Here is a 12,723-nt window from a genome sequence, read left to right as displayed (position 1 = left end):
ATGTATGTATGTATATATGTATATATGTATGTATATATGTATATATGTATATATGTATATATGTATATATGTATGTATGTATGTATATATGTATATATGTATATATGTAACTGTAAGTCATGCAGAGAGATGGCTCTCTATTCTGATCTCAGTCTGGATTACAATCATTACAACTGTCTGATTTATGGGACCATGTGATTAACCAATATTATATTATTATATAATATACTATAGCTTCATGTCACTTCGCACATATAAACTAAGATATAATAAAATAAACTGTATTTATCTCGATGGACGTTTTTGCTTCTCTACTTTGCACTGCAGCTGAGGTTTCCTTTGTATTTCTTCCTTTAGTGCTACTTTTATATATGTTGTTCCATTTTATTGTTAATCTAATTATAAACTTTTGGGCTATCATCGACCAAAGAAATTCTTTGAAGACTAACACTATTACGATTTTGTTGACTAACTGTTTAGGTGATTTAATGTTAAACGGAGTTTCTCCACAAAGAATTACACAAAAGCACCACTTTAATTCTGGTGTTAATTCTTCAGAGATGTTTCCATGAAATAAGTCATTCAGCATGAAGAAAGCATAAAAACATGACGATAACACTTCATTTTACAGGTCCACAAATTTCATGATAATTAGGTGATAATTAGGAAGTAAGTAAGCACATAAGTTCTTTGGAATTACGAAAATGACTTTATTATAAACATGATTTAATAATTATATTCTGCTATTTCCCAATAGCTGGTGATTGATTTAATACATTTCCAGGAAAAGAATACAACGTTAATTGATCTGCTTCATTTCCATGTCTGTTGATAAATAGATAATAATAAATATCTTAATAAACTCCCTGAATCATGACATCAGCTACCAGGATACATCTGTGGAGACAATCAGTCACCATGGTGATCAGAAGTGTCTTCTATTAGTTTTGGTTTTCCACCTCCAATGAAGAGCAGCTTCTCAAGCCTCAGGGCCATATTTTAACCATCATATGCTATTTTAGCATAGAATTATTAAATAATGTTTATAATAAAGTCATTTTCGATAAATTTTGAGGTAAATTCGGCAGTAATTTGGCAGTAATTCCAAAGAAATTTCAAATAGGTTACTTGCTAATTATCAATTAATTACCATGAAATTTGCGGAGCTGTAAAATGAAGCGTTACCAGAATGAGCGATTAGTGGACTGAGAGTATATTCTATATAATCTGTTTATCCATAGTCTGTGTGTGCAGCGTGGAGGAGGCTACAACTGTACAATCCCTAAAATAATAATAACAATAATAACAATAATAACAATAACAGTAATCTCACCTGGTACTCTCGGAGCTGTCGGGCCATGTCCTGCTTGGCCCTCTGCAGAGCGTCCTCCAGGTCTCTGGTCCGGACTTTGGCTTCTTTCACCGCCAGCTCTCCACGCTCCTCAGCCTCAGCCAGCTGGTTCTCCAGACCGCCACGCTGAGAGGGGGGCGGGGGGGACAGGTCATCCACGCTGGATCTGAAATGATCTATTATTCTGAAAGGGATGAATGCTTCCTGTAGGTTACCTGTGCTTTGACGGCCTCTATCTCGCTCTGCAGGCGGCCGATCAGGCGGTTGACCTCGGCGACCTCGCCCTTCACGATGCGGAGCTCGTCTCCGTACTGACTCGCCTGCACCGACATTTGGTCGAACTACAGACAGAGGAGGTTCAGCGTGGGAGTCAATGTAACGAGATTTAATTCATTATCCTCAAACAATTATAGTTTATTCATTAATCATTCATTCATTCATTCATCACAGAAAGATGTGTGTTAGTGGGTGAACTGTTCCTTTATGTGTGAAAACTTAAAACAGAGGAGTCTTCTTCAGTGGTGAAGTACATTTACTCAACTACTTCAGCTTTTAGTCCAGATTTGAGGAACTTCATTTAAGTATTTCCTACACTTTATACTTCTATCTACTCCATCACATTTCAGAGGGAAATATTTTACTTTTTACACTTTTATTTAAGACTAAAAGTTACTTCTCAGGTCATGATTTTACAAACAAAACATACGATCAGTTTATAAAAGATGATGCACTGTTATAGATTAAACTACCCAACAGTATATGAAGACATTATAATTAGCTCCACCTCCACCATGTACAACATTACAGTACCACTTATAATGAGTTATTACTACTTGTTAAATACTTCATTCTGATTGGTCAAATTTAACGGTCTGTTATTTCTTTACAACAGACCGTTGCTATGGACACAGTTCTGATCTCCATACACAGCAAGTGGACTAAAATTGGATATTGTTGTTTGATTCTTTCAGTTACAAAAATATGTTGAATACGAGTTTATGATGTATGAAGGACGGAACCTGCCAAAATAATAAATAAATAAATAACTCAATAAATAAATAAATAAATGTCATTAAATTAATATTAAGCAAAAATAATATAAAAAAGAAATGTAGCCATTAATTAATTGATAAAATTAATTATAAACTTAAATAAGAACTTATTTTTCTGTTTTAATTTGCTTCTTTATTTATTAATCTTTGTATTAATTCCCTTATTTATCTGTTCTTCTGTTTAGTTTTCCCTTTTAAATATTGATGTATTTACTTTTTATTAGTTTTTTAATGCATTTATTTATTTTTGCACATATTTTTTTATTCATTTTAGCATTTATATTTTATTTTTCTGTTATTTCTTTATAAGAAACAGTTGCTATGGACGCAGTTCTGATCTCCATACACAGCAAGTGGACAAGTTTTGGTTTTTTTGCGGACGCGAAATCCTTTTTAAATCAATATTTTGTGTCAAACTGGGTTGAAAAACGAGGAAATCTGGTTGCCATGGTAATGAATAACGTCTGACTATTAACCAAACCCCCATTCTCTGTTTCAGAAAGAAGCTTAACCAAAAAACAGAAAGTAAAAACTGGCTGGAGGAGGGCTTTAAAGTAAAGGATCTGAATACTTCCTCTTAAATGTCTTCTTAGTGTCTGTTTGGTTCAATTTTGGATTTCACTCTAAAATAACAGTTTGTCACCTCTTTAGTTCGGAGATGTGAGTTAAAGAGGTTGAATGTTGCTGCACACTGTAGGCTGATACAAGGGATTATGATGGATGCTGGATAGCTAGTGCTCTGTTCCTGGACACATTACACTCAGGAGTCCCGTCTCCTTACTTTGGTCTTGTACCAGGCCTCGGCCTCCTCTCGGCTGCGGGCTGCGATCTCCTCGTACTGGGCTTTGACCTCAGCTACGATCTGCTCCATGTTCAGGCTGCGACTGTTGTCCATCTGCACCACTACCGAGGTGTCCTTGATGCTGGCTTGCAGCTCACGCAGCTCCTGGTCAGAGGACAGGAAACACAATATATCATCAATATATACCATCCTGTATGGCAACAAGTGGTGAACCACAATTAAATAATTATTTGAGACAATATAGGACCAATTCTATTTAAATTTAAATAAGTTTCCTTTTTTTTGTCATTTTGTTTCTAAAATTGGATATTTTTGTTTGATTCTTTCTTTGACTTTATGATGTATGGAGGACGGAACCTGCCAAAACAATAAATAAATAAATAAATATGTCATTAAATACAGCGAAAATAACGTTAAATATAGCCAATAATTAATTGATAAAATGGGACATAAATTCATAATTCTGTTTTAATTTGCTTCTTTATTTATTTAACTTTGTATTAATTCCCTTATTTATTTACTCTTCGGTTTACTTTTCCCTTTTATTTATTCATGTATTTATTTTATACATTTTTAATGCATTTTTTATTTATTTAATTATTTTAGTATTCATATTTTATATATTTCGCATTTAATATTTATTTATTTTTGCATTCATCTTTTATTTATTTTATATCCATTTTCAAATGTATGTCTTTATTTATGTATTTAGTTTTTATTAATCTTCACATTATTTATTTTTTTTGGCATTTATTTTTTATTTATTTTTAAATGTATGTATCTATGCATTTATTTATTCCAGATTTTCCCTTTGCATTTCACCCCTTATTTATTTTTGCCCAAATATATTTATTTCTGTATTCTTTTCTTTACACATTTCTTTTTACATTTCTTGATGCGTTTCTGCCTCATTATGTAAATGAGGGGCTGTCACGTTGGTTCCGTCCTCCATAAAAATGTGACTTTTAAGAGGATAATATCAGTTAACTTGTGGTTGTTTGACTTCAGACATGTGTTACGTGTTGACACGTTATAATCAAGAACAAAAGGAACAAAAATACTATTAAATGTTTTGTGTCTTAGTAGATTCACCCTAAACCATCCACTGCAGTTATTTTGTAAAATTTCCAATATTTTGCCATTCATTGGTTAAGAACGTTTTTAACATTTTGAAATATATAAAATTATTAAGTCTTACTAAAATTAAAAATAGGGCTGCAACTAACAATTATTTTCATTATTAATTATTCTGCCAATTATTTTCAATCAATTAATCATTTGGTCTACATAAAAGAAAAGTTTAAAAAAATGACGTAACATCTTCAAATTAAAATTGTTCAACAATTTAAATGTTTTGTTTCGTCTGATCAACAGTACAAAAGACATTCGGTTTACTATGATATAAAACAAGGAAAAGCAGCAAATTCTCACATTTCAGAACCTGGAACCATCGAACATTTGAAGAATTACTTTAACGTGTAATTAATTATTATTCATTTCCTTTCAATCGATTAATCGACTGATCGTTGCAGCTCTATTTAGAAGAACAAACGTAGGGAAGGTCAACACACTGCAACTTAAGAAAACACATGTAAATACATAAAATATGTGCATTTAAAAATATGTTTCAAATAAATAAAACAAGAAAATTAAACATATTCACCAATTTGACAACACAAAAAAACACGATGCAAATACGACAAAACAGAACTGAGACACAAAATAGAAGTTTCTGAGGGACAATAAAAACTGACGGAAATGCTAGTAATTAGTAAAAGAATAACTTTACTTATAACACGGCTGTGTTGAATACTCGATTCTGATTGGTCAATCACTGCATTCTGCGGTCTGTAATTTCTGTATAACAGACCGTTGCTACGTATAACAGACTGTTACTATGTATAACAGACCGTTGCTACGTATAACAGACTGTTGCTATGTATAACAGACCGTTGCTACGTATAACAGACTGTTGCTATGTATAACAGACCGTTGCTACGTATAACAGACTGTTCCTATGTATAACAGACCGTTGCTACGTATAACAGGCCGTTGCTATGTATAACAGGCCATTGCTACGTATAACAGACCGTTGCTATGTATAACAGACCGTTGCTACGTATAACAGACCGTTGCTATGTACTGTATAACAGGCCGTTGCTACGTATAACAGGCTGTTGCTATGTATAACAGACCGTTGCTATGTACTGTATAGCAGACCGTTGCTACGTATAACAGACTGTTGCTATGTATAACAGACCGTTGCTATGTACTGTATAGCAGACCGTTGCTACGTATAACAGACCGTTGCTACGTATAACAGGCCGTTGCTACGTATAACAGACTGTTGCTATGTATAACAGACCGTTGCTACGTATAACAGACTGTTGCTATGTATAACAGACCGTTGCTATGTACTGTATAACAGACCGTTGCTACGTATAACAGGCCGTTACTATGTATAACAGGCCGTTGCTACGTATAACAGACCGTTGCTATGTATAACAGACCGTTGCTATGTACTGTATAGCAGACCGTTGCTACGTATAACAGACTGTTGCTATGTATAACAGACCGTTGCTATGTACTGTATAGCAGACCGTTGCTACGTATAACAGACCGTTGCTACGTATAACAGGCCGTTGCTACGTATAACAGACTGTTGCTATGTATAACAGACCGTTGCTACGTATAACAGACTGTTGCTATGTATAACAGACCGTTGCTATGTACTGTATAACAGACCGTTGCTACGTATAACAGGCCGTTGCTATGTATAACAGGCCGTTGCTATGTATAACAGACCGTTGCTACGTATAACAGACCGTTGCTATGTACTGTATAACAGACCGTTGCTACGTATAACAGGCCGTTGCTACGTATAACAGACTGTTGCTATGTATAACAGACCGTTGCTATATATAACAGACCGTTGCTACGTATAACAGACCGTTGCTATGTATAACAGACCGTTGCTATATATAACAGACCGTTGCTACGTATAACAGACCGTTGCTATGTATAACAGACCATTGCTACGTATAACAGACCGTTGCTATGGACGCAGCTCTGATGTCGGCCTCGGGCGGACCATTTTTGTGTCTAAGTATTGATTCCTTCAGTAAGTAGCCTTGTAATAGGCGGGGTAATGTACAGCTAGCGGGTCATTGTTGTGGATAATATACAGCTAGAGGGTCATTGTTGTGGATAATGTACAGCTAGCGGGCCATTGTTGTGAAAGAATCCCCTTCAGGGTGGTGAGAGATCCCTCCGCTTCGCGTGCGGCATCGCCCTGTTGCTGTACATTATCCCTTACTTGTATAACCAAATTATCTCAGTAATATCAGAATCACAAAGTTAAAACTAAATGGACATTTTTAGCTCATCGTGTTCAGACAGTTTGTGTGAAGCTGCAGACCTTCGATCTATTCAAGGGATAAAATGAACATGTTTCCTGTGTTTCAGTGTTGATACAATAAGTGACAATAACTAAAGACAAAAGATTTCTATTGGCTGATATAAAAACATCCAAAGACAGTTAATGTCTCCAGTGAGACGGAACAATGAACCAGAGGTCAGTGAGACAGTGACAGAGGGAAATAACTGGATAGCAGAGTATGCAAATAAAGAAATACAGGAAGATGATTAAATAGTTTCAGTACCTCCTCGTAGACGTTACGCAGGAAGTTGATTTCGTCAGTCAGAGCTCCCACCTTGTCCTCCAGATCGGCCTTCACCAGGTAGGCCGAGTCTACATCCTGAAAACACACAGAAACAACAGAGATTTAACAAGACTAGGAGTGTGTTCCAATCCGCGTACTTCCTGGAGTACGCTTCAGTGTAGTGCACTGTGTGCACTCTGTACTTACTTGAGTAGTGCGTATATTTCAGCGGGGTAGGGTCGTCTCTAATGGAATACTCTGCGGCGCACTGACCGGAAATGACAATCGCAACATTTCACCGCGGCTCTCTACCCGCCAAAATACCTTCTTCTTCTTCGGGGTTTTACGGCAGCTGCTATCCTTTGTGTTGCTGCTGCCTCCTTCAGGTTCTACCCGTCCACTACCGCCAAAATATCTGCCTGCTTTGTTCATCAAGAATACACAGAAAATGAACGCAGAGTTGAAATTATGTTTCTAACGCCATCGCCTACGATGTGTCCTCCTGTTGGCTGAAAATGCACCGGTATGTTTACGTATTGTTTTATTCTGTTATCTACGTAGCCCATTGACATCTATAAGGTACGTTGTTCAGCACAGCAAAAGCTCCTGCATCATCTGCCGCCATTTCCATATGTTTGAATAGTGGTCGTGGCTCCGCCCCTTCCGCTACGTAGCCAAGATGGCGACAGTTGAGTGTGGAAAGTGTCCAGCGTTCCACACTCAACGATCTGACCGTTCTGAGTACAACATCCGGGTACTTTGAGTGCACTGCATTCTGCCGTACTTCCCAGTGTGAACGCACTTATGCACTCAGAGTAGTGAGTGTAAGCACAGAAGTACGCGGATTGGAACACACATTAAGAGTCTAGCGCTAGCTATAGCTATTTATAACTAGCAGCTAGCTAGCTAGTGCTACATAGCTATTTATAGCTAGCAATTTGGCGATAGATAACAAGCTAGCTAGCCAGCTACAGATATCGTGAGCCAAGGCCTATAGAAGGAGGCGGGGCCCGGGTCTTTGGGGTATGGGGTATAACACATGTGCAGTGTAACTGAAGCCGTGGTCGTGCATTGCGATTGGCTCAATTTCGGCAAGTTCAGACCAGATTTTACTGTGCATGTGTTGCCGCTCAAAGATATGATGCGTTGATGACGAGTGACCCGGCCTCTATCAATAGGCCTTGGCGCTCGCTAGCTGCTAGCGAGTTTTAGCTTTAGCTGTCTAGCGCGACCTAGCTACTAGCAGCTAAATAGTGGAAAACAGGTGCTTGGATTTGATCATTGTTGTGTCCTGGAGTAACAACTCTTTATAAATGTCCCCTCTCTAGGTCGGACCTTTGTCTACCCGTCACCCATCATCTATCTGGTAGTGACAGTTTACAGAAACACTGTGGACACGACGCTGACCGGCCGGTGTACTGATGTACTTCGGAGCTTTTGTAGCTCCTCATAGCGGAGCTATCTAAACCATGAGACACTACAAAATGTCCTCATATGTGATTTCAGGACATTTCCGTATGTCTCTACTAAAACCACGCGATCTCCGCAGTGCAGCTGCTTAACAGTACTGCTGGCACTAAACCGGAAGAACTAACACAATTGCGTTTGAACAGGAAGTGAAAAATAGGCGGGGCGGTATAAGGTGAGCCGGGCCATGAAGCCAGATTTCTTGGATGGACTCTGGCTGCTGTTCTCATGTGACGCTGACAATAAAGGTACTGAAGCATTTATGGTTTTAATGCATTTAGGAATGCAGAGAGTAGAGACAATAGAGGACAATATAGGACAATAGAGTGGCTCATCTTACTCACCACACCTGTAATGTATGAATGAATGTGTGTGCTGACCTTCTTTAGGATAACAAAATCGTTCTCCAGGTTGTTTCTCTTGTTAATCTCATCCTCATATCTGCAACAGAGACAGGACACAAATACAATGATATATACTGAGACTCCGTCCGCTGCCGCAGACTTTATTTACTACCACAGAGACTTTATTTACTACCACAGAGACTTTATTTACTATAACAGAGACTTTATTTACTACCACAGAGACTTTATTTATTACCACAGAGACTTTATTTACTATAACAGAGACTTTATTTACTACCACAGAGACTCTATTTACTATAACAGAGACTCTATTTACTACCACAGAGACTCTATTTACTACCACAGAGACTTTATTTACTACCACAGAGACTTTATTTACTACCACAGAGACTTTATTTACTACCACAGAGACTTTATTTACTATAACAGAGACTTTATTTACTACCACAGAGACTTTATTTACTACCACAGAGACTCTATTTACTACCACAGAGACTCTATTTACTATAACAGAGACTTTATTTACTATAACAGAGACTTTATTTACTATAACAGAGACTTTATTTACTACCACAGAGACTCTATTTACTACCACAGAGACTCTATTTACTACCACAGAGACTTACTTGTGTTTGTAGTCCTCCACCAGGCCCTGCATGTTCCTCAGCTCCCCGTCCAGCTTGGTCTTGTCGTTGTTGACCAGGTCCATCTGGCGCCTCAGACCCGCCATGTAGGCCTCAAACAGGGGCTCCACGTTGGACCGGCCCACCCCCTGACCCTGCAGCAAATCCAGTTTTGTCTCAAGCATCTTGTTCTGCTGCTCCAGGAAACGAACCTGAATGATGGAGGTGGGAAAAAATAAGGAGATAGACAGAGATACCATGATGCACCTTCTTTTGACCGATTTCGTGTTTATATCAGTTAACTTGTGGTTGTATGACTTCAGACACGTGTTCCGTATTGACACGTTATAATCAAGAACAAAAGGAACAAAAACACTATTAAATGTTTTATGTCTCAGTAGATTCACCTTAAACTATCCAATGCAATTATTTTGTAAAAATGTAAGACATTTCAACAATTTAAATGTTTTGTTTTGTGTGATCAACAGTACAAAAGACATTCGGTTTACTACGATATAAAACAAGGAAAAGCAGCAAATTCTCACATTTCAGAACCTGGAACCATCGAACATTTGAAGAATTACTTTAACGAGTAATTAATTATTATTAATTTCCTTTCAATCGATTAATCGACTGATCGTTGCAGCTCTATTTAGAAGAACAAACGTAGGGAAGGTCAACACACTGCAACTTAAGAAAACAAATGTAAATACATAAAATATGTGCATTAAAAAATATGTTTCAAATAAATAAAACAGAAGAAAATTAAACATATTTTCCAATTTGACAACACACAAAAAAACATGATGCAAATACGACAAAACAGAACTGAGACACAAAATAGAAGTTTCTGAGGGACTCTAAAAACTGACGGACATGCTTGTAATTAGTAAAAGAACAACCTGGTCTGAACCACCAGGTGTTGAAAGAAACTGGGTTATTTACATAATCAATGCATAATATTTATGTGTTAATTGAATCCGAGAAAATATGAAGCACAGATGATCAGAAATCCCTCAATACTGGACCAGTTTAAAAAGTGTTATCCCCATTTGTCACTTAGACACAAAAACATGAGACAAAAGGGTCCAGGTTGAAAAATACCGAAGTTATCCTTTTAAGAAATATTCTTGTGTGTCTCAGTGTTCCTTCGAACATATCAATCATCATTTAAAGTTCCAGAAGACTGAACAGAGAGAAGAACATGCTAACATCAGTTGGTTATTTGTATTTATTACACGGCTTTGTTGAATACTCGATTCTGATTGGTCAATCCCGGCGTTCTACAGTCTGTTATTTCTTAATAACAGACCGTTGCTATGTATAACAGACCGTTGATATGTATAACAGACCAATGCTATGTATAACAGACCGTTGCTATGTATAACTGACCGTTGCTATGTATAACTGACCAATGCTATGTATAACAGACCGTTGCTATGTATAACTGACCATTGCTATGTATAACTGACCAATGCTATGTATAACAGATCGTTGCTATGTATAACAGACCGTTGCTATGTATAACATACCGTTACTATGTATAACATACCGTTGCTATGTATCACTGACCGTTGCTATGTATAACTGACCGTCGCTATGTATAAATGACCAATACTATGTATAACAGACCGTTGCTATGTATAACTGACCATTGCTATGTATAACAGACCGTTGCTATGAATAACAGACCGTTGCCATGTATAACAGACCGTTGCTATGTATAAATGACCAATGCTATGTATAACAGACCGTTGCTATGTATAACTGACCGTTGCTATGTATAACTGACCAATGCTATGTATAACAGACCAATGCTATGTATAACAGACCATTGCTATGTATAACAGACCGTTGCTATGTATAACTGACCAATGCTATGTATAACAGACCGTTGCTATTTATAACTGACCGTTGCTATGTATAACAGACTGTTGCTATGTTTACAGTAAATGACCAATGCTTGGGGTAAATATTGGGGTACATATTGAGGTAAATATTGGGGTGAATATTGAGGTAAATGTTGAGGTAGATATTGGGGTAGATATTGGGGTAAATATTGGGGTAAATATTGGGGTAAATATTGAGGTAAATGTTGAGGTAGATATTGGGGTAGATATTGAGATAAATATTGGGGTAAATATTGAGGTAGATATTGGGGTAGATATTGGGGTAGATATTGAGGTAAATATTGGGGTAAATATTGAGGTAGATATTGGGGTAGATATTGGGGTAGATATTGAGGTAGATATTGAGGTAGATATTGAGGTAAATATTGGGGTAGATATTGAGGTAAATATTGAGGTAGATGTTGGGGTAGATATTGAGGTAAATATTGGGGTAAATATTGAGGTAAATATTGGGGTAGATATTGAGGTAAATATTGAGGTAGATATTGAGGTAGATATTGGGGTAGATATTGAGGTAAATATTTGGGGTAGATATTGAGGTAAATATTGGGGTAAATATTGAGGTAAATATTGAGGTAGATATTGGGGTAGATATTGAGGTAAATATTGTGATAAATATTGGGGTAAATATTGGGGTAAATATTGAGGTAAATATTGGGGTAAATATTGGGGTAAATATTGAGGTAAATATTGTGATAAATATTGGGGTAAATATTGAGGTAAATATTGGGGTAAATATTGAGGTAAATATTGGGGTAAATATTGAGGTAAATATTGTCATAAATATTGGGGTAAATATTGAGGTAAATATTGGGGTAGATATTGAGGTAAATATTGGGGTAAATATTGAGGTAAATATTGGGGTAAATATTGGGGTAAATATTGAGGTAAATATTGTGATAAATATTGGGGTAAATATTGAGGTAAATATTGGGGTAGATATTGAGGTAAATATTGAGGTAGATATTAAGGTAAATATTGGGGTAAATATTGGGGTAGATATTGAGGTAAATATTGGGGTAGATATTGGGGTAAATATTGAGGTAAATATTGGGGTAAATATTGAGGTAAATATTGGGGTAGATATTGAGGTAAAAATTGGGGTAAATATTTAGGTAAATATTGGGGTAAATATTGAGGTAAATATTGGGGTAAATATTTAGGTAAATATTGGGGTAGATATTGAGGTAAATATTGGGGTAAATATTGAGGTAAATATTGGGGTAAATATTTAGGTAAATATTGAGGTAAATATTGGGGTAGATATTGAGGTAAATATTGAGGTAAATATTGAGGTAAATATTGGGGTAAATATTGAGGTAAATGTTGAGGTAAATATTGGGGTAGATATTGAGGTAAATATTGGGGTAAATATTGAGGTAGATATTGGGGTAGATATTGAGGTAGATATTGGGGTAGATATTGGGGTAAATATTGGGGTAGATATTGAGGTAAATATTGGGGTAAATATTGAGGTAAATATTGTGATAA

At 36.5% G+C, this 12,723-nt stretch overlaps 1 protein-coding gene across 1 annotated transcript in view; it reads right to left on the bottom strand.

Moving 5' to 3' along the window:
* Positions 1-12,723, bottom strand: part of si:dkey-222f2.1 (intermediate filament protein ON3) — a 28,144-nt gene that overhangs the window by 4,740 nt on the left and 10,681 nt on the right. Inside the window, exons 2-7 of the mRNA XM_037783420.1 lie at positions 9,326-9,534; positions 8,715-8,775; positions 6,868-6,963; positions 3,185-3,349; positions 1,567-1,692; positions 1,334-1,477 (exon numbers count right to left, since the gene is read on the bottom strand). Of these exons, the coding sequence (XP_037639348.1) occupies positions 1,334-1,477; positions 1,567-1,692; positions 3,185-3,349; positions 6,868-6,963; positions 8,715-8,775; positions 9,326-9,534 (801 nt within the window). The remainder of the gene's footprint in view (positions 1-1,333; positions 1,478-1,566; positions 1,693-3,184; positions 3,350-6,867; positions 6,964-8,714; positions 8,776-9,325; positions 9,535-12,723) is intronic.

Source organism: Sebastes umbrosus, chromosome 1, assembly GCF_015220745.1.
Source record: "Sebastes umbrosus isolate fSebUmb1 chromosome 1, fSebUmb1.pri, whole genome shotgun sequence".
NCBI classification, from domain to species: Eukaryota; Metazoa; Chordata; class Actinopteri; order Perciformes; family Sebastidae; genus Sebastes; species Sebastes umbrosus.
The sequence above is the reverse complement of the archived record's forward strand: the minus strand, read 5'-3'. Positions and strand labels throughout refer to the sequence as shown.